Here is a 27,761-nt window from a genome sequence, read left to right as displayed (position 1 = left end):
GTCAAGAGTGTGTTGCTAGGAAAGGACAGCAGGTCAGACAGCATCCATGTAGCAGAAGAATCAACGTTTTAGGCATAAGCCCTACATAAGGAATGAGGCTTGTGGGTCAGGACCGAGAGATAAATGGGGGTGGGAGGTAGCTGAGAAAACAGTGGGTGGATGAAGGTGCTACGTCAGAGGGAAGGGGAGTGATGGACAGGTCCAGAGGACAGTGCCAAGTTGGAGGCTTCGGACTTGGGTGGTTGGGGGGGGGGGGGGAGGAATGAGAAAGCTGTTGAAATCCACATTTAGGAGAAAGTGAGTACTGCAGATGCTGGAGATTAGAGCTTAAAGCGTGTTGCTGGAAAAGCGCAGCAGGTCAGGCAGCATCCAAGAAGCAGGAGAATCGACATTTCGGGCATGAGCCATTCTTCAGGAATGAGGAAAGTGTGCCAAGCGGGCTAAGATAAAAGGTAGGGAGGAGGGACTTGGGGGAGGGCATTGGAAATGCGATAGGTGGAAGGAGGTTGAGGTGAGGGTGATAGGCCGGGGTGGGGACGGAGAGGTCAGGAAGAAGATTGCAGGTTAGGAAGATGGTGCTGAGTTTGAGGGTTGGGACTGAGACAAGGTGGGGGGAGGGGAAATGAGGAAACTGGAGAAATCTGAGTTCGTCCCTTGTGGTTGGAGGGTTCCTGGGCGGAAGATGAGGCGCTCTTCCTCCAGCCGTCGTGTTGTTACGGTCTGGCGATGGAGGAGTCCAAGGACCTGCATGTCCTTGGTGGAGTGGGAGGGGGAGTTGGAAGTGTTGAGCCACGGGGTGGTTGGGTTGGTTGGTCCGGGTGTCCCAGAGGTGTTCTCTGAAACGTTCCGCAAGCAGGCGGCCTGTCTCCCCAATATAGAGGAGGCCACATCGGGTGTAGCGGATGCAGTTAGTGATGTGTGTGGAGGTGCAGGTGAATTTGTGGCGGATATGGAAGGATCCCTTGGGGCCTTGGAGGGAAGTAAGGGGGGAGGTGTGGGCGCAAGTTTTGCATTTCTTGCAGTTGCAGGGGAAGGTGCCGGGAGTGGAGGTTGGGTTGGTGGGGGGTGTGGACCTGACGAGGGAGGTCACGGGGGAGTGGTCTTTTCGGAATGTTGATAGGGGAGGGGAGGGAAACATATCCCTGGTGGTGGGGTCTGTTTGGAGGTGGCGGAAATGACGACGGATGTTAAGATGTATATGGAGGTTGGTGGGGTGGTAGGTGAGGACCAGTGAGGTTCTGTCCTGGTAGCGATTGGAGGGGGGGAGGCTCCAGGGCAGAGGAGCGGGAAGTGGAGGAGATGCGGTGGAGAGCATCGCCGGGCCCCAGCTATGCCTGTCTCTTTGTTGGCTACGTAGAACAGTCGATCTTCCGTAATTACACCGGCACCACTCCCCACCTCTTCCTCCGCTACATTGATGACTGCATTGGCGCCACCTCATGCTCCCGCGAGGACGTTGAGCAATTCATCAACTTCACCAACACATTCCACCCTGACCTTAAATTTACCTGGACCATCTCTGACACCTCCCTCCCCTTCCTGGACCTCTCCATCTCCATTAATGACGACCGACTTGACACTGACTTTTTTTACAAACTCACCAACTCCCACAGCTATCTGGATTACACCTCTTCCCACCCTACCTTCTGCAAAACTGCCATCCCGTGGGTGGTGTCACGAACGTAGATGGTAAGTTTCTGGGCTAAGTGAGACAGGGCCATATTGAGATAGGAAGAGGTGAGTTCGGTGGGACAGGCACTGGATGAGACAGTGAGTCGACCGGGGCGGTTAGGTTTGTGTATCTTCAGAGGGAGGTAGAGTCGGGCAGTGCAGGGTTCACTGACAATAAGGATGGAAGATGTGATGAGTTGTGGATGGTCTGGGAGATGATGGTTTGGTGAAGGGAGGTGAGGGTTGGTAAAGGGAGGTGAGGTTGTGATCAAGGGGTAGTAGTAGGAAATGTCGATGAGTTGCCTGGCTTCAGTGATATAGAGATCGGTGTGCCACACTACCACTGTGCCCCCATTGTCTATGGATTTCATGGTAAGGTTGAGGTTGGAGTGGAGGGCTGCACGTTGAGGGTAAGAAGTTGGAGTGGGTGTAGGGGCTGGACAGGTTGAGGTGGCCAGTGTCACGGCAGCAGTTTGAAATGAAGAGGTCAAGGGTGGGTAACAGGTCGGCACTGCGTGTTCAGGTTGATGGGGTGTATTGGAGGTGGGCGAAGGGGGCCTCGTTGGGTGGGGATGTCTTGGTTGAAAAAGTGGGCGCTGAGGCAGAGGCGGCAGAAGAAACATTCAAGGTCGCAGAGTGTGTTAAACTGATTAACCTGGGGCCATCGAGGGATAAAGGTGAGGCCTTTACTGAGGACTAAATGTTCGTCCTCAGTTAGGGGGAGGTCTGGAGCATGGCAGGGTGAGGGCGGGAGTGGAGACAGTTGCTTGAGTGGTTGTAGTGTTAGTAGTGATCTCACCAACTGAAGTGACGCTCACAAAGGAGGCAGAAGTGGAGCTTATATCCGTGTTAACAGGGGCGGAAGTGATGTCACGAGTGATAAGGCTGACGTTTCGACGCCTGGAGGAAGAACTTCTCATTTTCCGCCTTGGGACATTGCAACCACATGACATAAATGTGGATTTAAACAGCTTTCTCATTTCCTCTCCTCCCACATTATCCTAGTCCCAAGCCTTAACTCTGGTTGCTGAGTATGTCTGGGGGAGTTTTGTCTTCTCCATGAAGACAAACCAGTCAATGACACTTTGTCTTTCTGCCATTTGTGGGGGTGGCGGCAGGGGGGAGCGAGAGAAATACACAAAATTTATAAAGGGAATAGGTAAGCTAGAAGTAGATGGGATGTTTCCACTGGTAGGTGAAACTAGGACAAGAGGGCATAGCCTCACAATTAAGGGGAGCAGATTTAGGACTGAATTGGGAAGGAACCTCTTCACCCAGAGGGTTGTGAATCTGGAATTCCCTGCCCAGTGAAGTAGTTGAGGCTTCCTCAGTACATGTTTTTAAAGCTAAGACAGATTTTTTGAACAGTAAAGGAATTTAGGGTTATGATGAGAAGGCAGGTAAGTGGAGCTGTGGCCATGAAGAGATCAGCAATGATCTTATTGAATGGCGGAGTGGGCTCGAAGGATCAGATGGTCAGCTCCTCCTATTTCGTATGTTCTTACAGTCCAGCAGGTTTATTTGAAGCCATAAGTTTTCAGAGCGTGACGAAGGAGCAGCATTGAGAAAGCTTGTGATTTCATATAAACCTGTTGGACTGTAACCTGTTGACGTGCGACTTCTCGCTTTGTTACAGACTGTGTAGTATTCGTTAAAATGCTAAACATTGCCTGTCAGCCAGCAAATATTTTTCGCAATCTACTATAGCCACTTGACCCTCTTGCTTCCATAGTTTCCTGTTGGATTCAAGACCTTTAATTTCTGCAATATTGTCATCAAACTTTGTGAGATTCCATCACATTGGTTGCTTTTTCCCAAAGGCTCGTGTTACAGCAAGGTTTGTAATTATCCTTTATTATTGCATAAAGCAGCCTAATTCCTAGTTTGTTATTCAAATTACTGCTTCAGTAACCGATCTCAGGCACACTTCAGGAATTCATCCTCTGCAACATTACTTAGTTTAGCTAATTAGTTTACCTAGGCAGTACGTAAATTGAAGTTTTCTGTTATTGTAATAATACCTGTATTGCGTTCAGCTTGAATTTTATGTAGGAACTAGAAACAGGAGTGGGCAATTCAGCCCCTCAAGCTTGTTTTGCAATTGAGTACAACCATGGCCAATCTCATCTCGACCTTAACTGCTCCACTTTCCTGCCTGATCTCCGCATTCCTTCAATCTGTCTATCTTTTCACATCTGCTTAAAACCCTGGCATCGACCACATTCTGGGTTGTGAATTCCACAGATTCGTGAGCCCTTTGAGAAAAGTAATTTCTCTTTATTTCTGTTTTAAGAATACTTTCATTATCCTGATACTGCAATCTGTCATTCCAGATTGCTGCACGAGCAAACGTCCTCTCTATTTTTTGTCAATCCCTTTAGCATCTTGTATACCTTAATTACATCTCCTCTCATTCATTCATTCATTCTTGACTCCATAGCTAATAGATCATGTCAAATAGGAATAGGAGGAGGCCGTTCAGTCTCTAGACCCTGCTCCATCATTCAATCGAATTCTGGCATCCCTCATTCCCTTTTTCCTGCCCTTTCCCTAAACCCTTGATTTCCTCCACTGATCAATAATCTATCTAACTTCGCTATAAATGGACACAAGGAGTAGCCTCCACAGCTCTCTGTGTCAAGGAGTTCTAAAGGCATTTAGCCCTCTGAGAAGAAATTCCTCCTCATCTCAGACATAAATTGGTGCCTGTTTATTCTGAGACTATACCTCTGGTTGTCGACTCTCCCATCAGGGGAAACATCCTCTCAGCATTTACTCTGTCAAACCCTTTAAGAATCACACATGTTTGAATGAGATCACCTCTCATTCTTCTGAACTTGAGTGAGTGTAGAGTCACAATCTGTTTAATTTTTGCTAACAAGACAATCTCTCCATACTAGGGATCTTCCTGATGCCGCCTTTGAGCTGCATCCAATGAAATAGTAACTTTCCTTAAATAAGAGGACCAAAATTATGCTCTCCAACACCTTTTATAGTTGCAGTGAGATTTACTGACTTGTACTCCAAAACTCTGAAAATAAGGGTCAAGATTGCAGAGATTTTTTAATTAACCTGTTCAGAGATGTTATTGCACATCAGTGGAGCAGGTGGGACTTGAATCTAGGCCTCCTGGCTCAGAGGTAGGGGCATAACCACTATGCCATGAGAGCTTCCAGGCCAACCATCCTGATTATCCACTGTAGATGTGTGTTTCTTGTGCACAAGTAGCCCCAGGTTTTTTGTGTTGTAGCGTTTTATAGCTTATCCCCATTTAAGCAATACTCTATTCTTCTGTTCTCCTTTCCAAAATAAATAACTTTACATTTTGCTATGTACTCCATTTGTCAGCTCTTTGCCCACTTAATCTATCAATGTCTCTAAACTTTTTGTATCCCTGTCACAACTTGCTTTTCTAACTATTTCTACTAGGTGGGTCATTACATATGTTTGGGGGCTCTTGTCAGGATTATTTTGAAGCTTAATGAGGATTTGGGTGTGCTATTTGTAAATGATAAAGAGAAACGAGACACCAGGTTCTGAATAGCACGAGAAATGGCATTGGAAATTGAAAAGAACCTCTTGTAGGTAGCAGAATTGTCCCTGACAGTATTGAGTGAAATTACAGAAGCCAGATAAGTTGAGTTCATTGGCTTTGTATACCAAATTTAAGAAAGTGAAGCTAGTTGAAGCATTAGCACACATTTTGGTTTAGTAGAAATGAGTCACCAGGCACTCTGGGCAGTGAAACATTGGAATCAAGTAATATTTAGATACAGTTAAAGCAGCTTGAATGTGAGAAATCAAAACAACTTGAAATCAAGAAGCTGGAGATTTGAATTCTAAAGGGAGGAGGAAGACGAACAAAGGAAATTAGAAAATTAGAATTGCCAAGTGAGAGAGAACACAAATGTAGGCTTAAAATAGTCATAGAGATGTACAGCATGGAAACAGATCCTGAGGTCCAACTCGTCTATGCCGACCAGATATCCTAACCCAATCTAGTCTGCTTTGCCAGCACTTGGCTCATATCCCTCTTAAACTCATCCTATTCATTTACCCATCCAGATGCTGTAATTGTATCAGCCACCACACTTTCTCTGGCAGCTCATTCCATACACCTCCATCCTCTGAAAAAGTTGCCCCTTGGATCTCTTTTAAATCTTTCCCCTCTCATCCTAAACCTGTGCCCTCTAGTTCTGGACTCGCCCATCTCTGGGAAAAGACCTTGTCTATTTACCTTATCTATGCCCCTCATAATTTTATAAACCTCTATAAGGTCACTCAGTCTTCAACACTCCAGGGAAAACAGCCCCAGCCTATTCAGCATCCCTCCTATAGTTCAAATTCTCCAACCCTGGCAACATCCTTGTGAATCTTTTCTGAATCCCCCCCAAGTTTCACAACATCCTTCCGGAAGGAGACCGGAATTGCATGCAGTATTCCAAAAGTAGGCTAACCAATGTCCTGTACAGCTGCAACATGACCACCCAACTCCTGTGCTCAATACTTTGACCAATAAAGGAAAGCATACCAAATGCCTTCTTCACTATCCTGTCTACTTGCGACTCTACTTTCAAGGAGCTATGAATCTGCACCTCAAAGGTCTCCTTGTTCAGCTACATTCTCCAGGATCTTTAGCATTAAGTGTATAAGTCCTGCTCTGATTTGCTTTTCCAAAATGCAGCACTGCAGATATTTTCAATGACAAGTATCTCGTACTGATGTGGGATAATCTTGAGTTGTAATCCAAACCCCAGTAAAACAAAGTTTACAAAAAACAACAAAGAACTGCGGATGCTGGAAATTGAACCAAGACAAAAATGCTGGAAAAAAACTCAGCAGGTCTGGCAGCATTTGTGGAGAGAAAGAAGAGTTTATGTTTTGGATCCAGTGGCATCTTTCAGAGCCATTTACATTTTGAGAACTAAAAATTTGAAGAAAAGGACTTATTGGCATCCTTCATATTTTTAGAAAGAAGTGAGACAAGTAATTGGCCCATGCAGTCTGTGTTGACAGGGAAAGGGCTGGACATTTATGCTTCAGTGTCAGAAGTGATTTCTTGGCTTTATGATGCTGTAATAAGAGCAGATTTGGCTGCATGTGAATTGATGCCTGAGGCATATTGGCAAGGTTTCAGAATTTTAGAAACTGTTTGAGCAGATCCTACATTGAATTTGATAGGGTGAGGCAAAGTAGATTTGACATGGGTGTAAGCAATAAAAACTGAAACTATGCATCACTTCTTTAGAGAAATTATTCTTTTAGAATTTGAAATCTCACTACCTCCTGTCATAAAAATTTATGTTGAGGACCAAACTGCTAGACAGGCAGCAGTTGTGAATAACGGTTGTGTTGATTCATAAAATTAAACCTTTTTCTGTTGCCCACATAAATTCAAAGGAATAGGAACTGAAGCTAAGTAGCCAAGCTAAAGTAGGATAGCTGGGACTGCCCTCGGGTAATCTCAGATTAAAAAGATTACTGAAGGCTCAAATGTTTCCACTGTAACAAAATGAGACACATTCTTCAACTTCCAGCATTTTGAAAGAAAGACTGAAGGGACTTAACTGACTTCATGAGTCCAAAATGGAAAGCAAAAGCAAAAGGCAATGGATCAAATTTATAATTGGAATTATAGGAAACAGAGGTAAACGCTGCTCGGAGTGTAGAAGAAGCACGTAGGTTGGATGAGAGATACAAAGGCTCTTTTACCTGAAGGGACGATAAATCCCCTTTTTCTTCAAATGAGGCATATAAGCCCATGGCAAAGCGATACAGGAGCTACTCAGACTTTCTTGTTGGTGAAGGATTTTGTTGTCCCTGCAGAGTTCAGTGTAAGCCAAAGTGTTAGAAAATGTATAAAATTTTCCAGGAGATCATCAGTTTGAGTATAAAAACAATTGAAGTCAACTCTCCATTATCTGTAGACACTGGGAATTTTGGAGAGCTACCAACAGACTTTTAAGGGACTCCATCAGGTTCAAGTTTAAGGCATGTTTTCCCAGATACCCACAAGATTTGGGACATAACTCCTGAAGTCCAGATTTGTTCTTTTAAACCTATGTTGTATTCCCTCCAGCGGCAATATATCCTTTGTAAGGTGTGGTGCTGCTGGTGCTCAGTACTCCAAGTGGATTAAACAGGGTTTTGTGTATCCTCAGCGTTGTGATTACTCCAGTTCTTTAGATCTGAAGGTCTGCATTCCATTAGCTTTCTTGATTACTCTCTTCACCTGTTTGTGATGTTTAAAGATCTGTGCACCTGAATTCCAAGTCTGTTTGGCTATCCACTGTATTTAGTTTCATAACTAAACTTCATACTATCTTTCCTATGTAGATTACGACAGTGTATTGGATCTGAAGGCATTTCTTTAAGTCCAGTTGTTACACTTTATGGATGCAAACATGAACTGGGAGAAGGTGTCATAGAGCCCTACAGCATGGAGACAGGCCCTTTGGCTCAAACTGGTCCCTGCCAACAAAATGTAATTCCACGCTAACCCCATTTCCTTGCACTTGGCCCATATCCATAAACGTTTCCTATTGATGTATTTGTCCAAATGCCTTTTAAATGTTGTTAATGTATCAGCCTCAACCGCTTCCACTGGTACATGGAGTAGGCCATTTGAAACTTTGAATCTGCTTTGTTATTTAATCAGATAATGCTGATCTCAATTGTAACTTAACTCTACTTTCCTGCCCTACTGCTGATAACCATTCACACTTTGCTTTCCAGTAATCTGTGCACCTCTGCCTTTAAAACATTTTGAAAGGTTTTGCTTTTTCTGAATTTTGATTTTTTTTATGTACACTAATGTTCAACTGATTTTGTGCCATTTGTATTGATTTTCAATCAGGCAGATGAAGCAATTAATAAAATAGTATAGGACTTTGTAACTAATCATTTCTTTCTGCTATTTTTAAGATCTAGGTTTGGTAGCATCCAGTCAACCTTTTACATGCCAAAGTAATGCTGCCTTGAAGAAACTGTTGACCAAGATAAAGACACAGAGGGACCATTGTTCAAAACCTGAACCAAAGTGTATGAGCAAAGATATGACCATTGAGTCTGGGTCAATTACCAGTGGAAAAAATGATCAAAGAACTTTAATGAAATCCACAGCTAACCATTTAAGCGAAGAGCATCTAGAAATACCGTCAGTGCTGATTCAAGCCAATAAACGTGAGTCCAATGGCCTTTATTAAGTTTTTTTTTTTGATTTTCCTTTAGAATTTTAGAATATCTTCCCTTTTTTTTGTCATATATTCAATTGCGGGAGTACAGTGAAAAGTTTACAATGTCACAAGGCGCCATCTTAGGTACAAATGTTTCTCTTGTTAGACACAAAATAGAGAAATAAAGGGGAAAAAGGGAAAGAAAAAGTTCCATTACTTTACAGTTATTCATTAATGTAAGTTAGAAAATAAGCATGATAGCATTTCTATAAAGGACCTCAAGTAGATCACCATAGGGGGATTCCACACGTGGCCTGACAAGGCTCCCAAGCCGCTGACCGCTGCATAGGTCTTCAAGCCAACAACCATTCCCACTCCTCTCGGGCCTGCAGTCCACTCTGCATCAGGGATAATCACCAAAAAGAGGGGGGGTTTTAAAAAAAGAGAGAAATAAATAGAAGGAGCAGAGGAGCTCCGACTGAAGGCTCATTTTGCCGTCATCTTGACCAATAAATTACATTTTGTAAATTGCACTTTTGTCCAAACATTTTTTGGTTCTTTAATTTTGTATCATTAGTCAACGTATCATTTGTAGTTTTGTCAGAAATCTTATTTTAGCATCAATTGTTGGACAGAATTTTGACCAATCTCCATTTGATATATTGTTCATTGGATTGAAATTAATTACCTTATGAAGTACACTGATATCATGTACAACATATATTTATGATCCATAATCTATCCTGTTGTACTTTTCTAGAGCAAAATGAAGTTTGTGAAGATGCCATAAAGGCTAGAAGTGCAACCTTGTGTCACCCAAAAGAGCAAGCAACTAGATCTGAAATAGACAGAAGGAAACAAGTATGTTTACAGAAACTCAAAGGAAGAGTCTTCGCTAAGTAAAGGGTTATGTTTTCTTTGTGCTCCCTCCCATCCCTCAAGAAAAGCTCTTCTGGTCTGTTGCAAAGTAAAAGTTCTATTATAACATGGGTTGCTTTTTAGCTGGATCACCTATTCTCACCTACTCACAGGCCTATTATTGCATAATGGGTTTCATTCAGTAGAGCTCACCCATTTTATCCTACTCTCTCAATTCTTATCATTTATTCAGCTTTTAGATTAGATTAGATTCCCTACATTATGGAAACAGGCCCTTTGGCTCAACAAGTCCACACCGACCCTCCGAAGAGCAAGCAACCCACCCATCCCAATTTCCCTACCTCATATTTACCCCTGACTAATGCATCTAATACTATTAAAAATGTAGCATGGCCAATTCACCTGACCTGCACATCTTTTGGAGTGTGGGAGGAAACCGGAGCATCCGGAGGAAACCCACGCAGAATGGGAAGAACGTGCATACTCTACACAGGCAATCGCCCAAGGCAGGAATCGAGCCAGCTCCCTGGCACTGAGAGATAGCAGTGCTAACCACTGAGCCAAAGTGCTGCCCATTCTTCTGTCCTGATGTGCTATTCCTAATCTCCCTGTTACCCATCCCCGATTCATCTTCAAAATAAGTACCACTTTTTTTTTTCTTCTTTGAAGAGTCGTTCAAAATGTTAATACTGCTGTCTACCCACTGATGTTGCCAAACCACCTGAGTTTTACTGGAAATTTCTGTTCTTGTTTCAGATCTCCAGCATTCACAGTTCTTTGAAATTGACTTGTGTCCTGTTGCTGGCAACATTTTTTATTATGATGCAAAATTTGTTGTCTTGATGGGAGGAAAATATACAGTTTGAGTTCTTTAATACATATAATTGGGAAATTGTTGTGATTCACAGTCAAAATTCACACAAATATCAGGTTATAGTCCCAACGGGTTTATTTGGAAGTACAAGCTTTCAGGGCGCTGCTCCTTCCTCAGATTGGTACTGATTCACAATTATGGTCACTCTGTGAATTAATCATGTGAATGAATCTTTAGCTCTTAATTATGCTGGCAACCTAGCTGAAAATTTAACAAGAAAACCCCTAAAGTTCCTTAAAGGCTGTGTTTTCCTCTTCATGGTTTGCTTATAATTTTGGGCTAAGAGAGGAAGTCGGTGTGACTGCACTATTTATCTGATTTCATTTTGCTGGGTTAAATCACTTTTTTTTGCTTTAGTTTTGCACTGTTGCCTTCTGAAACTCTTATGGAAGTGTTAAAGATGCACTTATTTTTCTCTCCTTAATTAAGCTTCAATTATATCTGTCACATTCATGATGAGGCGTAGTATTTCTCTAGAAATATTTTCGCTGTTACAAAGCTCCTCTCATTTGCTAGTATAGGACCACCAGTACCATTCCTTTCAATGGAATAATCTTGGAATGAGCACTCTTGATGTTGTATTTATTTTTGAAATTGAAGCTTCCTTTGCATTTCAAGAATTCCATTCATAATTTCCATCCTTGTGTTCAAATTCCTGTGATTTTTTTAAATATAAACTATAACCTGAGGGGCTAGGTGGTCTACCCCTGTTCGCAGTTACTGTAATTTACTAGCAGTACTACAATCCTGTTCAGATTATCTTGGTAGTCATGCCTTTAGGCTACTAACCCCAACAATTTGCACTTTCTCCCCTTAATCTACCTACTTTTCTTTAATCTTTTTTAAGCTGCTGCTTCAAAGTACCGACAATTGGATATTGATCATCACTTCCAATAGCTAGATTGGGCGGCACGGTGGCACAGTGGTTAGCACTGCTGCCTCACAGCGCCAGAGACCTGGGTTCAATTCCCGCCTCAGGCGACTGACTGACTGTGTGGAGTTTGCACGTTCTCTCTGTGTCTGCGTGGGTTTCCTCCGGGTGCTCCGGTTTCCTCTCACAGTCCAAAGATGTGCAGGTCAGGTGAATTGGCCATGCTAAATTGCCCGTAGTGTTAGGTGAAGGGATAAATGTAAGGGTCTGGGTGGGTTACGCTTCGGCGGGTCGGTGTGGACCTGTTGGGCCGAAGGGCCTGTTTCCACACTGTAATGTAATGAATGTAAATATTTAAATGAAGAAAGGGGTTTTTGGTGCAATATGTGATAGAAATTTGTGCTCATTGTGTGTGGTGAGGTGAACGTTTTCTTCAATAGTTGCATTTCTAATGTCTAGGATATCTCAGTCCTGTTAAGGTACAATAAAACTTTTTCCATATATCCAAACCTCAAAATTCTGAAAAGGTGATGAATTGAGTCAATGTTCCAACCTATTGTGCTATCTCGTCCTTCTCAATCATTTTCTATGAAATGGTTATGAAAGACAAATAGAATTTATTAATGAGTGTTTGATATCAATGTATCTTTGGTATTTTACCTGCCTATACTCTTTTATTTTTCATTAGTTACATGAATTAGAATACAAAAAGCAACAACAGTTGCATTTGATCTGGCAATCAGGACAACAGAAGCTGAATCTAGAACCACAAGTGCAAGGCGTTCAGTTACAGAAGCAACAAAGTGAAGAAATCCGAATGCAAGAAAGAGTGAATAGCGACTTGGAAAAGCGGTCACGGCAGCAGGATGTGCAGACAAAAGAATGGTTAAGATGTCAGGAGCCAAGGAAAGAAAATACCTTGTACGAACAAAGTACTTGGAGATCCAAAGCTGCACAGGTGGTTAAAGGAAACCCACATGTGAATACTGAGGTAAGTGAATTGTTGCATACCTTAAATTGTGATGACAAAATAAAAATCATTATTTATTATCTAAAAAATTTGCAGTCCTAAACGGTGATAGCAAACTTGATATTATTTACTTTCATAGCATTTGGATCCCTATCATTGAAATGAAAAGAAGAAAAAAATTGCTGATCAGGCTGGTTCAACATGCAGTAGTACTTCACTGCTTGTGAGATTGTGTTGAATGCGTTACCATAAATGTTTGTTATAACTTTGAAAAGGCCAAAGGATTTGAAGATGTGGCATTGTAATTAGCTTGTTTCTGTAGAATCCTTTTGGAATGCTTTCTGCTAGTTAGAGCGAAGAACAAAGGCATTGTGTTATAAGAAAACAAAGTTAGTTCACACAGCGTAGCCCCCTCAGAAGTGACTGTAATTAGGCAAATGTACCTTAGGTACTTTGTATTCTTTCTGGTTAATGTCTTCAATGGCTCTCACTGATGCACAACCTTAATTTGTAGGCCTTTTTTGCCACCATTGTAGTAACAGCAAATTTTATTTTTCTGGAGCTTTGTTTATGGACTGCATTTGAAAGAAAGATGGTTTAAAACCAAGGATTGTGGACGGAATTAACCGATCTGTTATAAAAAGCATACTAGTGAAACTGATTATAAGTTAAGTATACACTGCTTTATTCAAACGGAAGGGAAGCAGTTTGTAGACTCTTGTACCAGCCAATTGCTGATTGGCTTGTGGAGTTATGATCAGTTGTGGATATTAGTTTTACAATCATCTGGATGGCCTTTGGAAAGCTGAATGGTTGATAGTCTTTTTCTCTCTTCAGTTTTTAAAAATAACCTAAAGCCAGTTTATTTTCTCCCAACAGTTGTTGTAAGCTACTTCTGTTAGCCAATAAATTAAAGACTCTCATTTTCAAACAGTTTCACAATATATCCTGTAAAAAAAAAAAGTCACAGCCAGAATGAAAAGATCCAAGAACTGAAGGTATTGGGGAACTAAAACAATAGTTCAATCCAATCCTGTGTACTGGTGCTATTTGAAATGTGTTTCCCGGTTATTTTTCCCGCTGCCCGTAACACTATATTTTCTTGATTTAAAAACGAGAAGAACTGTAGATACTGTAAATCAGTAAAAGCAATCATTCGACCCAAAACGTTAACTCTGATTTCTCTCCACAGATACTGCCAGACTTGCTGAGGTTTTCCAGCAATTTCTGTTTTTATCATTTTTTTTAATTCTGTCTGTGTGAGAGAGAGGTGGGATTTAGTAAGGATCTGGGGAAGTGGGGGGTAGGTGTTGGCTACATTGTGTTAATGGTTCATAGTTGTTTACCTGTAGCTAGAATTTGAACTTGTAGTAAAATATAATTCTGATGAAGTTAGACTAATTAATTAAACTGCATTTATTTCAATGCAAGGGGCCTCATGGGGAAGGCAGATGAACTCCAGGCATGGTTAGGAACATGGGACTGGGATATGATAGCAATTACAGAAACATGGCTCAGGGATGGGCAGGACTGGCAGCTTAATGTTCCAGGATACAAATGCTACAGGAAGGATAGAGGAGGAAAGAGGAGGGGGGGAGTGGCATTTTTGAGGGATAGTATTACAGCTATGCTGAGGGAGGATATTCTTGGAAAAACATCCAGGGAAGTTATTTGGGTGGAACTGAGAAATAAGAAAGGGATGATCACCTTATTGGGATTGTATTATAGACCCCCTAATAGTCAGAGGGAAGTTGAAAAACAAACTTGTAAAGAGATCTCAGCTATCTGTAACAATAATAGCGTAGTTATGGTAGGGGATTTTAACTTTCCAAACAGACTGGGACTGCCATAGTGTTAAAGCTTTAGATGGAGAGGAATTTAAGTATGTCCAAGACAATTTTCTGATTCAGTATGTGGATGTACCTACTAAGAAGGTGCAAAACTTGACCTACTCTTGGGAAATAAGGCAGGGCAGGTGACTGGAGTGTCAGTGGGGGAGAACTTTGGGGCCAGCGACCATAATTCTATTAGTTTTTAAATAGTGATGGAAAAGGGTAGACCAGATCTAAAAGTTGAAGTTCTAAATTGGAGAAAGGCCAATTCTGACAGTATTAGGCAAGAACTATTCCCTGGGTTAAAGGAGTCCAGAACTAGAGGCCATTGGTTTAAGGTGAGAGAGGAAGGATATAAAAGGTACCTAAGGGGCTACCTTTTCATGCAGATGGTGGTATGTGTATGGAATGAGCTGTCAGAGGAAGTGGTGGAGGCTGGTACATTGCAATATTTAAGAGGCATTTGGATGAGTAAATGAATAGGAAGGGTTTGGAGGGATACGGGCCGGGTGCTGGCAGGTGGGACTAGATTCAGTTGGGATATCTGGTTGGCATGGACGGGTTGGACTGAAGGGTCTGTTTCCATGCTGTACAACTCTGACTCTAAGTACAGAGCTATTCATATTTTCTGTGAATCTGGTTCTATGTGACAGGTAAATTAGGAGCCCTACATAATTTTTTTTATTGAAGAAATGAAGTCTTTTGTGATGACTCTGGAAATAGTGGAGCTTGATTTGCAGCATGATGCCCCAGTAAGATGTCAACCATCTTATTAGTAGCAACACCCTTCAGATGTCTCATTTCATCTGGCAGTTGCGTGACCTTAGACATATGTATCTCCTCGTGTTTATCATATATGCCACATGATCTCACTCATCTTGCCTTTTGTCCCATCCTGCATGCTCTGCCCACTCGTCACCACACTCTGCCTTTTACAACCCTGGCAAAGTACTGTTAAGGTTGAATCAGCTCTTTAAATGAGTGGAAAAGCAAGTAATTACAGGCAAATTTGTCTAACCTTCTGGTGGGGGAAGAGCTGAACAGTATCAGTTGCCATGTTTTATAGCCAAAGGCAGTCGTCACTGATAAAGGGGGAATTATGGAGGTAGGCTGAAGAGTACTCCCAAAACCTTTGTTTTCAGATTCTAACCATTGACACAGACCTACAACAAAATCCTTTTTAAGAAGAAAAATAAAGCATGACTAACAAAAGTTGAAAATATGGGAATTGCTTCACTACAGCACACTGAGTGTACAAGGAAGGAAAAAAGAGATATATTGTGTTTCTTAAATTCAAAGATGCTGGTATGGGAATACCTGAGTCCAATGAATCGTCTGTTTGGAAGTCTGTCGGTTATGTCAAGATAGCAATTTGATTTTTTTGTCGGGGGAAGAGTTCAGATACTCTGGAAATACGATCGCGTGATCCACCTCTGCCATTTTGAGTCCAGGCAGGTTTTTAAGAGACAAATTTAAACTTAACAATATAGAATCCTGACAGTGCAGGTGGAGGCCATTCGGCCCATCAAGCATCTAAACTCCCACCCTATCCTTGTAACTATGCATTTATTATAGTTTATCGAGCCTGCAGTTCCCTGGACACTACAGGGCAATTTAGCATGGCCAGTCCACCTAACCTGTAGGTCTTTGAACTATGGGAGGAAACCAGAGCACCTCGACAAAACCTATGCAGACATTGAGAGCGCGAGAACTCCACAGAGTCACCCAAGGCTGAAATTGAACTCTGGGTTGCTGCCGCTGTGAAGCACCAGTGCTGACCTGTTTTGGAGCAGACCAGACCTCGTCAAAATATTTTAAAAAGGTAGCCTCAACCTTAACGTTTTTTCTTCTCATTTTAATGCTAAATATGAGGTGCTGTGTTCTAGATGCAATTTGATTGGTCAAAGTTCTCAGCATTAAGCAAAATACAATTTATTGAAACACTATACTTAAAACATTTTTAAAAAAAAACTTGGAATAACCTAGCTCTATTAGAAAACTTAACAGAATAATATCCAATATAACACCATTCAATAAGCACACTCTTGTAAAAGACAAATTCTGAAAACAGAGCCTTGTAGCAGTTCTCGAGTCCAGGAGGAAAGAACATCAAATGACAATTCTGACAGAGAGGGAGTGTATGTAGCAGCTGAGAGAGGTTCACTGCCTTCCAACTCTGCTGAGACTCCAGCAACAACTAACTAAAAGTACTGAATCTGAGAGCTTGGCCATACCCACTCAGATTGCTTCTATTGCTCTAGCTTTAGGGGAAAAAAAACACCCAAGGCTTCCCAAATTGTTATCTTCTCATAGAGTACATGACACCTGTACACCAATCTCTCAAAGAGCCACTGTGTCACACGGTTGAGAAGGCCGTTTTCTTTGGATTTCTCTTCATGCTCACTGGTATGCAGTGGTCAACAAGGATTTATTGAGGAAGTGTATGTGTCTGACTTACTTTGAAATTTTTGTAGTGGTGTGAAAGGCTCGTATGCATAATGCATTTGATATATTCCAGGTGAACTTCAACGAGGCTTTTGACATGATAGGCAGGTTAGACGATTAAAAGTCTAAAGGTTCCAAGGGAAAGCTTCAAGTTGAGTTCAAAGGGAGCCTTGTGATGGTAATTATCACATAACTAATTGTTGATGCATTTTTTAAAAACCAGATTGGGTGGTGGAATATAAGAAATAGCCCCTGAAAGGACCTATGAGGTAGACACGCTTCTTAAAAATTAACATGTGTAATGAACCTGTATAACTCCATGCCATGAACTTTCTATGGGCTGTATTTTGTACTACCCTGCTGGCTTATTTGAAGGTGTGAGTGCCATAATATCCAGCTGTTGGCCTCCCTCATTGATTACCTACTTGCCCCCAGTGTTTTTGAAAATTTACAAGTGGAGAAGACCACTAGTGTCATTCCTCTGCCTCTTATTAGCAACAGGTATAAGTTCACACAAAGTGGGATGTGTGGGCTGGTGGTAATCCTCCTTGTGTGTTGTACGAGCAGCGGCCCAAACCTCTGCACGTGCTGTGGGGATTACAGATCGGTTTGCTACCTGATTAGTTGTTAAGACTCTAAAGCAAGTTTTCCCTGGAAAAAGGTTAAGTGCAATTCCTTAAAGCAATTTGCACTGATCCCAACTTTAAATTCTTGAAAGAGGTCACTGTCAACATCTGGGGGCTAGTGCCAAAATTGGGAGAAGTGTTTCACAATCTGCTCCATGGAGCTGTTTGGGTAGAGACAACAATGGCCATCAACGAGTGGCTTGACAGCACTACTGTTGACCAGGCTGGTTGAGTCCTACACGATATGGTTGCCAGACTGCATGTGAGGGAGGAAAGACTCGACGTCCTCCCCAATCTGCCTGTAACAAATATCTGCCCATGACACTATTGGTACGTGTTGTGACTGCACATTTCTTCATGAGACCAAGTCTCCTCTTACCCTTTCCCTCCACCCCAGATCAACAAAGAAGAAAGGAGGTTATGCCAGATATATCTGAAAAGGAGCTGACAACATGGTGAGACTACCGAACTTGACAAACGTGCCAACCATCATAACTAGCAATTGATAAATTGGTCTAAGTGATTTCACAATTTGATTGTGGGCAATCAAACAACTCACTGGAGGAGGATATTCCACAAATGTCCCCAACCTCGATAATGGGGAAGCCCTGCATACCAATACAAAAGATAAGGCTGAAATATTTGCAACATTCTTCAGCCAGAAGTGTTATTTAGGCAGTCTATTTCTGCTGGACATAAGTTTGCTCGCTTAGCTGGAAACATAATCAGTGAGCCGCCGGATGAAGCACTGGTGGTATGGCCCACTTTTTATTTGTGTTTGAGTTTCCTTGGGTTGGTCATTTCCTGTTCTTTTTCATAGTGGGTGGTAACTGGGATCTAGAGGCACTAATGCAGAGACTCGAACAAATAGCTCTACCAACTGTCCAACCCAAACTTTGGGTCCGCTACGTAGATGCCACCTTTATTATCACGAAACAAAACAAATTAGAGGAAACCTTCAAGACCATCAAAGATACACTTTACTGGCATAAAATTCACTAAAGAGGAGGAAAACAACAACAAGCTGCCATTCCTAGATGTCGCAGCAGAGCGAATAGCCAATGGGGAACTTCAAACCAGTGTCTACAGGAAAACAACACATACGGACCAAATACTAAACTGCAGAAGCAATCATCCCAACATCCACAAACAAAGCTGCATTACAGTAGTATTTCAACGAGCCACCACACACCGCTGCATAGAAGAACTATGAAGAGCAGAGGAAAATCACCTATATTCAAAAAGAACGGGTGTATTCAAAAAGAACGGGTACCCAATGAACACGGTCCCCTGATTTCTCAGCAACAAAGCCAAGCAAGCAGACAAAACCCATCCAAAAACTCTAGTCACACTCCCCTACATCAAAGACATCTCGGAAATGATTGCCAGACTACTCAGACCTTTTGGCATCATGGTAGCCCACAGACCCACCAACAAACTAAAACAGCAATGAACTCAAAGTTTGGGAGAAGATTTGTAGCTCGGATGCTCGTTATTGTGGTTCTGTTCGCCGAGTTGGGAGTTTGTGTTGCAGACGTTTCGCTCCCTGTCTCGGTGACATCCTCAGTGCTTGGGAGCCTCCTGTGAAGCGCTTCTGTGATGTTTCCTCCGGCATTTATAGTGATACTTGAAAAACCCTACACAGTCAACAAGCAAAACTAATGTCATTTACAAAATACCTTGCAAGAACTGTAACAAACACTACATTGGACAAGCAGGCAGGAAACTAGCCTCAAGAATACATGAGCATCAACTAGCCACAAAAAGACATTGTCCACTCTCACTAGTTTCCTTACGTACAGATGAGGAAGGACACCACTTCGACTGGGACAACACATCCATCCTATGACAAGCCAAACCGAGACATGCATGAGAATTCCTAGAAGCATGGCATTCCAATTGGAACTCTATCAACAAACACACTGACTTGGATCCAATTTACCACCACCTGAGACAAAGAACAGGGAATGATATCACCACAGGAAATGACATCACCAACCCAAGGAAACCAACTCAAATAGAAAGCAGACCATACCACCAGTGTTTCACCCAGATGTTACCTAGTATGGTGATGAAACATCTGAAAATGAACCTTCCAGCTCAGCGAGCAAACTTACATCCAGAACCTCAACCTGAGCTGCAAATCTTCTCAAAGCTCGCTAATCTATTTCTGCCTTCTCCCAAAGGCTGCCCACATGCAATTTTATTCACTCCATGTGATATCACCAAATAGCTGAAGCCACTGTCTGCTGTAGAGGCTATGAGCTTTGACAGCACTCTGGCAATAAGACTGATGCTCAAGAATATGCTGCCTCATCAGTCTACTCTTGATCAGAAAAGTGGGAAGTGTTATCAACAGTGCAGCATTTTCTTGCTGACAATCAGTTTGAATCTCACTAGGGCTACTCTTAAGATTTTGGAAATTTTTTGATCAACCACCATTTTTCTGCATATTCCAGATTGTTAATTTGAGAGGCAGTAGTTTAAACACAAAGGAAATGTACAACTTGTGACACTAACATATTACTTCTCCTGAAGCAATTCTGTAGAAGGGAGGAGCAGAAACAAATTTATCCTTACGTTTAGTGTTTTGGTGATTTTTTTTTTGTCCTTGATGTTTTGTAGTCTCTAGTGGTAAGTCTTTGCTGCTCCCTTGAACTCCTGGCCTTCTCCAGAGAAGGTGATGCCGTGTTCCTTGGCTCTCCTCTGACTCAACTTCACACCTAACCCTCTCAAAATACCATATTTCGGGTGCTGGCAATCTATGCCTCATCAGTCATCTGTCCAAATTCTTTTGACCAATGACCTCGGGCAGCCACACATGATGCCAGGATGGCTGTCTACATTCATCAGAAGATAAGTTTTTTTTTCTTCTTAGAAAGACAAAAAACTAATTTTTTGAAATGATTCCAGATAAATATGATGCCAGATAAATTGTTGTTATCACTCGAATGATTGGAGCTTTGTGACCTTTGATACCAATTTTTGCAGACCGACTTAATGCTAGATTTTTGGAAAACCAATGGCTGCTTTAACACAAGTTGAATGAAATCTCATGCTGTACTGTAAATACTTAGGAAGTTTTTTAAAGTGACCCTAATTTTCAACATCAGCTCCCGATCTCCTAACAGCCATAGATCCATGTTTTGATCAAACAGTTTCTAGAGGTGAGGTAAGTGTGATGACCCTTGATGTACGGACTGCATTTGACCAAGTGTGGGGTCAAAGTGAAAACTGGAGCCAATGGGAATTAAGGAGGAAAACTTTATGCTGTTCGGAATTGTGCCTACCACAAAGGGTTCTAGTTGTTGGAGGTGAGTCACTGCAGCTATAGAATACCTTGAGAGCTCCTCAAAGTAGTATCCCAGGCCTAGCCATCTTCAGCTGCTTCATCAGTGAGCTTTTGTCCATCATAAGGTCAGAAATGAGATATTTGCTGATGACTGCACTTTGTTCAAGGTCATTTGTCAGTTACTGAAGCTGGCTGGCACCATGATACCATGCTGAGTGGACATGTAAGGTAGAAACAAAATTGTAACTGTTTCAGTAAACAGGTGTCCAATATATTTGTTTAGTGCTTCAAATAATCTTGATATTACATGTTACAAAGGAAATCAATTTTTTGAGAGTAGTTTTATTTTTGTAGGATAATTTTGTTTTTTTTTCTGTTCTCCACAGTTGGAGCATCACAAGTACTTTCTGACAAATGAGCCATCCCCAGATGATGAGCATATGTGTGCAATTCATCAGTACCAGCAGCACCTTATTGAGCAAAACAGGTAAGGTATTCAGTTACTCATCTTCTGATGTTTTATGATGCCCTTAACCATTTTTTTTTCTGCAAAGATATTTGTAAACTATTTTTGGCTCCTAATTATAGATTGCATTTGCTGATTTAAATTATTTGGATGTTTTTCAATGTACATGTCTTTAAGTTGTCTGCTAATGTGGCAATCCATGCAATGTTGTCTTGATCAATGCTTTTGAACCATAGTTATTTTAAAACCGCAACATCTAATGATATTAACACACTCCATTATTGCAGGCAAAGAAATTTCTTAGATTCACCATTTGCCTCATACTTATGCCAAAAGTCTATCACCTCCCTTTTCTCTCTTTCAGTTTTTGTTTTTGGCTGCCTGTCTTCCTTGGCTACACTGACTACTGTTTTGCTAGTCTATCTATATTCTGTTGTAGTTGATTGATATCACCTTTCTGTTAGCCAAACCTCCCAGTTCAGTGTCATCAGCAAACTTTCATCCATGCTTCAATATCCAAGGTAGTTGCATAAATAAAAACAAACAGGAATTTTAGTACTGACTCTTGAAACAGTTCACTCTTGTCTGAAAAGCAAACATTTATTTTGATTCAGTGTTTTGTCTTTCAACCCATAAGCTGACACCCTCCATTCCATAAGCCACAATTTTGTTAACTTGCCTTTTCAATTCCGTATGGGCAGCATAGTGTTTTTCCTTCTTTAGCCTTCTCTGTAACTACCTTTTAAAAATTCCATTAACCAAGTTAAACATGATCTGTGTGTTTTTAAAAACAAAGTTAGACCTCTCCAAGTACCTATTGAATTATATATTCCCAATAGACCGTCAATTCACCAGCCTGTTGGGTATGTTCTTGTGTTCTTCCTTGAATGAATGTGTTGAATTTTCCACTCTCCTCCAATTACCTTTGCCATCTGTTGGATAATTAATTAGATTATAGTCCTTCTACGGTGTCCACCCCTACTTCAATTTAGGATGCAAGCCATTCTGACTAGATGACTTATTCCCTGTCCACATAGCCAGCCTTCTTAATAGATGCTTTCAGTCCATTATCTGTATTCTCCAAATTGGAATACGTTTTGTTTGTGAATCACGAGGTGCAAATCCCGTGTTGAAACAAGGGGGAAAAGAAAAGCTAAGATTCCAGTGCAGTGCTGAAGAATTGGTGCCATTTTCATATGAAATGTTAAATCAAAGGACCATCTGCCTGTTGAGGTAGATGTTAAAGATGTGTATTCTGTAGAAGAGCTGGGGAGTTATCCCAGATTTCCTAGTTTGATACTTATTCCACAATCAATATTATGAAAAAATTACTTGCTTTGCTGTTCATCAAATTATTAAAATGAGATGCTGTGTTTCCTACATTACAATCAATGACTACATTTCAAAAAGCACTTGGGTGGTGTTGGTGACCTGAGATGTTTGGTGATTATGAAAAGTGCTATGTGTGTGCAAATCTATTCCTTTACTCTTATCTCTTTTTCAGAAAAGATCTTGCTTATATTCTTATCATGTTCACATCATAATGACTGACTAGTAAATCCAAAACCCCAAGCCAATGTTCTGGGACATGGTTTGAACCCCACTATGACAGATGGTAAAATTTATTTTCACCAACATCTGGAATAGAAGACTCACTTAATTGTGACCATATAGCCACTGCTAGTTGTTATAAAAACTAGTATGAAAAAAAGCCTTTTTCCAGTGAGAAGTTCAGCTTCAGATTTTTTTCGTTCTTGGTTATGTCCACTGCAAAGCTAATCTTTGACTCTTAAACATCTGTGGGCTTATACTTGGTTGATCTATTTGACCCACGTAAATCCTCAGCACCTGATCCAGCCATGTCTTTTTGCGAGATGGACCAAGAAGGAAGTTGCAGAAATACAGCCCTTTTTGGCTGTCACTCTAACATTTATCCCAATAAAATACCCAAAATAGTTTCACTCCATTGCTCTTGCTTACCTTCTGCTTATTCTAAATGTTTAAATATTTAGAACTGTCCAGTCTTTCCCTCTGCTCCGTTGTACTTTTCTGTTCCATGTTCTACTAGTGTTTTCACGTATTTTCTTATCTATTCGTGACACATCTGTAATGTGTTTACCTGGGTCCTCACGTCTCATTGGGCTTCCACCATTTCTATCTTTATTCCGTTGAATAATTACGCTGCTTTATCACGCTTTAGGGACAATATGGATGGCTCTCATTTGCCTGCAGTAAAGTCTATTTACCATAAATTTGCCCATTACTTTTAATTTATAACCATATTATAATTTGGTGTTTTCATCTATACTGTTACAGTGCTGTTTGCTTTTGTCATTGTTTTTGGATATATGCTTTCTATTTCCTCCATCTAAGTTCATCCTCAATCTTCTGTTTTGTCTTCTCATTATCCCCTTCATTCCTCCTCAACGTTGTTGTGGCTCTGTTTGCCGAGCTGGAAATGTTTGTTGCAAACGTTCCGTCCCCTGTCTAGGTGACATCCTCAGTGCTTGGGAGCCTCCTGTGAAGCGCTTCTGTGGTGTTTCCTCCAGCATTTATAGTGGCCTGTCCCTGCCGCTTCCGGTTGTCAGTTTCAGCTGTCCGCTGTAGTGGCCGGAAAATTGGGTCCAGGTCTATGTGTTTGTTGATGGAGTTTGTGGATGCTTCTAGGAATTCCCTGGCTGTTCTTTGTTTGGCTTGCCCTATAATGGTAGTGTTGTCCCAGTCAAATTCATGTTGCTTGTCGTCTGCGTGTGTGGCTACTAAGGATAACTGGTCGTGTCGTTTCGTGGCTAGTTGATGTTCATGGATGCGGATCGTTAGCTGTCTTCCTGTTTGTTCTATATAGTGTTTTGTGCAGTCCTTGCATGGGATTTTGTACACTACATTAGTTTTGGTCATGCTGGGTATCGGGTCCTTCGTTCTGGTGAGTTGTTGTCTGAGGGTGGCTGTTGGTTTGTGTGCTGTTATAAGTCCCAGTGGTCGCAGTAGTCTGGCTGTCAGTTCTGAAATGCTCCTGATGTATGGTAGTGTGGCTAGTCCTTTGGGTTGTGGCATGTCCTCGTTCCGTTGTCTTTCTCTTAGGCACCTGTTGATGAAATTGCGCGGGTATCCGTTTTTGGCGAATACCTTGTACAGGTGTTCCTCTTCCTCTTTTTGCAGTTCTGGTGTGCTGCAGTGTGTTGTGGCCCTTTTGAATAGTGTCTTGATGCAACTTCATTTGTGTGTGTTGGGGTGGTTGCTTTCATAGTTTAGGACTTGGTCTGTGTGTGTGGCTTTCCTGTATACCTTTGTGCTGAATTCTCCGTTCGGTGTTCTCTGTACCATCACGTCTAGGAATGGGAGTTGGTTATCCTTTTCTTCTCTTGTGAATCGGATTCCTGTGAGTGTGGCGTTGATGATCTGGTGTGTTTTCTCTATTTCTGTGTTTTTAATGATTTACAAAGGTGTCATCAACATATCTGACCCAGAGTTTGGGTTGAATTTGCGGTAAGACTGTTTGTTCTAACCTTTGCATTACTGCTTCTGCTATGAGTCCCGAGATTGGTGATCCCATGGGTGTTCCGTTGATTTGTTCGTATATCTGGTTGTTGAATGTGAAGTGTGTTGTGAGGCACAAGTCCTCCTCAACATAAGGCATTCAACAATGTTGCACATTGGAGACTGGTTAGCAAGGTTAGATCACATGGAATTCAGGGGGAGCTAGCCATTTGGAGGTCAGGTACAAATCATGAATGGAATAAACCAAAAATCACAATATTGTACCCAAATGCCTCATTTATCATCTGCCCGCCTGTGGCAAGGAATGTGGATCTAGTATTAAACAATTCAGGTCATCTCAGGGGCCCACACCTCCAGAATAGACAAAAAGTCCTCTTTTGTCTGAGGGATAGTCAGGCAGCATAAAAATAGACCCTTCAGTCTAACTCATCCATGCTAACCTATCAATTAAACTGATTACAGTACATCCCATTTGCCAGCATTTGGCCCACATCCCTTTAAACTCTTCATGTTCATATATCTATCGAGATGTCTTTTAAAATGTTGTAACTGTACCCGCCTCCACCACTACTTCTGGCAGCTCATTCGATATATGCACCACTCTGTGAAAAAGTTGCCCCATAAATCCCTTTTAAATCTTGCCCTTCTCAACTTAAACCTCTGCCCTCTTGTTTTCGACTCTTCCACCCCAGGGAAAAGACTCATCTATTTACCCTATCCATACCCCTCATGATTTTACAAACCTCTACAAAACCTCTACCCCTTCGATGCTCCATGGAAAAAAGCCCCAGCCTACTCAGCCTTTCCCTTAGCTCAAACCTTCCAATCCTGGCAAGGATTAGTCTTTTCAAGTTTAATAATATCTTTTCATTTAGCGGGGAAACCAGAAACAAATGTGGTATTTTAAAACATCAAAGTCCTGTGCAGCTACACACGATGCTCAATTAGATTAGATTAGATTACTTAGTGTGGAAACAGGCCCTTCAGTCCAACAAGTCACACCGACCCGCCGAAGTGTAACCCACCGCGACCCATTCTCCGACATTTACCCCTTCACCGAACACCATGGGCAATTTAGCATGGCCAATTCACCTAACCTACACATTTTTGGATTGTGGGAAGAAACCGGAGCACCCGGAGGAAACCCACGCAGACACAGGGAGAATGTGCAAACTCCACACAGACAGTTGTCTGAGGCAGGGAATTGAACCCGGGTCTCAGGTGCTGTGAGGCAGCAGTGCTAGCCACTGCCGCCCAAAAGTTGGAAAGTTGGAACAAGAGAAGTCAAGAAAGATAACTATCAGTGAGGCAGAAAACTCAGAAAGGGATCATGCTGTAAGGTTGAGTGTAATAGGAGTTGATGAGAAGGGTGAGGGCAGTAACAAATTAAAAATATTATACATGAATGCACGAAGCATTAGAAATAAGATGGATGAGCTTGAGGCTCTTTTGGAAATTGGCAGATACGATATTGTGGGGATAACTGAGACGTGGCTTCAAGTGGACAGGGCCTGGGAAATGAATATTCAAGGATACACGTGCTATCGTAAGGACAGACTGACGGGCAGAGGGGGTGGGGTGGCCATGTTGGTAAGGGATGATATTCAGTCCTTTGCGCGGGGGCACCTAGAATTAGGGGATGTAGAGTCAGTATGGATACAGCTTAGAAATTCTAAGGGTGAAAAGACCCTCTGGGGGCCTGTAGATGACTCCCAAAACAGTAGTCTGGATGTCGGATGTAAGTTGAATCAGGAGCTGAAATTGGCCTGTCGCAAAGATGTTACTACAGTTGTTATGGGGGATTTCAACATGCAGGTAGACTGGGAGAATCAGGATGGTATTGGACCTCAAGAAAGAGACTTTGTGGAGTGCTTCAGAGATAGATTCTTAGAACAGCTGGTGCTGGAGCCGACCAGGGAGAAGGCAATTTTGGATCTGGTATTGTGCAATGAACCAGAATTGGTCAGGGACCTCGAAGTGAAGAAGCCATTGGGAGGTAATGACCATAATACAATAAGCTTCAATCTGCAATTTGAGGGTACAATCGGAAGTGACAATATTTCTGTTGAATAAAGGGAACTATGGAGCTATGAGGGAGGAGCTGGCCAAAGTTCAATGATGCAATACCTTAGCAGGGATGACAGTGGAGGAACAACGGCAGATATTTATGTGTGTAATGCAGAAGATGCAAGATCAGTTCATTCCAAAAAGGAAGAAAGATCCTAGGAGGAGGCATGGATGGCTGTGGCTGACCAGGGAAGTTAAGAAACATATAAAGTTAAGAGAAAAAGTATAACATAGCAAAGATAAGTGGAAAAACGGAGGACTGGGAAGCTTTTAAAGAACAACAGAGGATTACTAAGAAGGAAATATGCAGAGAAAAAATGAGGTACGAAGGTAAACTAGCCAAAAATAGTAAAAGCTTTTTTAGGTATGTGCAAGGCAAAAAAATGGTTAAGACTAAAATTGGGCCCTTGAAGACAGAAATGGAATATATTACAGGGAACAAATAAATGGCAGAAGAATTGAATTGGTACTTCAGATCTGTGTTCACTGGGGAAGACACAAGCAATCTCCCTGAGGTAACAGTGGCTGAAGGACCTGAACTTAAGGGAATTTATATTTGCCAGGAATTGGTGTTGGAGAGACTGTTGGGTCTGAAGGTTAATAAGTCCCCGAGGCCTGATGGTCTACATCCCAGGGTACTGAAGGAGGTGGCTCGAGAAATCGTGGATGCGTTGGTGATTATTTTCCAGAGTTCGATAGATTCGGGATCAGTTCCTGTGGATTGGAGGGTGGCTAATGTTCTACCACTTTTTAAGAAAGGTGGGAGAGAGAAAGCAGGAAATTATAGACCAGTTAGTCTGACCTCAGTGGTGGGAAAGATGCTGGAGTCTATTATAAAGGATGAAATTACGACACATCTGGATAGTAATAACAGGATAGGTCAGAGTCAGCATGGATTTATGAAGGGGAAATCATGCTTGACTAATCTTCTGGAATTTTTTGAGGATGTAACTCTGAAGATTGACGAGGGAGATCACAGTAGATGTAGTGTACCTGGACTTTCAGAAAGCTTTTGATAAAGTCCCACATAGGAGGTTAGTGAGCAAACTTAGGGCGCATGGTATTGGGGGCAAAGTACTAACTTGGATTGAAAGT

General features: G+C 41.8%; 1 protein-coding gene across 6 annotated transcripts in view; it reads left to right on the top strand.

Moving 5' to 3' along the window:
- Positions 1-27,761, top strand: part of cep295 (centrosomal protein 295) — a 191,195-nt gene that overhangs the window by 46,646 nt on the left and 116,788 nt on the right. For all 6 annotated transcript variants that reach the window (XM_087988022.1, XM_087988027.1, XM_087988023.1 and 3 more), the window contains 4 exons: positions 8,596-8,853; positions 9,607-9,707; positions 12,159-12,461; positions 21,022-21,122. In XM_087988022.1, coding sequence (XP_087844148.1) covers positions 8,596-8,853; positions 9,607-9,707; positions 12,159-12,461; positions 21,022-21,122 — 763 coding nt within the window. The remainder of the gene's footprint in view (positions 1-8,595; positions 8,854-9,606; positions 9,708-12,158; positions 12,462-21,021; positions 21,123-27,761) is intronic.

Source organism: Chiloscyllium plagiosum, unplaced genomic scaffold (assembly GCF_037043375.1).
Source record: "Chiloscyllium plagiosum isolate Xiang-an unplaced genomic scaffold, Cpla_swu_hap1 HiC_scaffold_6, whole genome shotgun sequence".
Taxonomy (NCBI): Eukaryota; Metazoa; Chordata; class Chondrichthyes; order Orectolobiformes; family Hemiscylliidae; genus Chiloscyllium; species Chiloscyllium plagiosum.
Note: the sequence above shows the minus strand (reverse complement) of the source record. Positions and strands in the feature narration are given on the sequence as shown.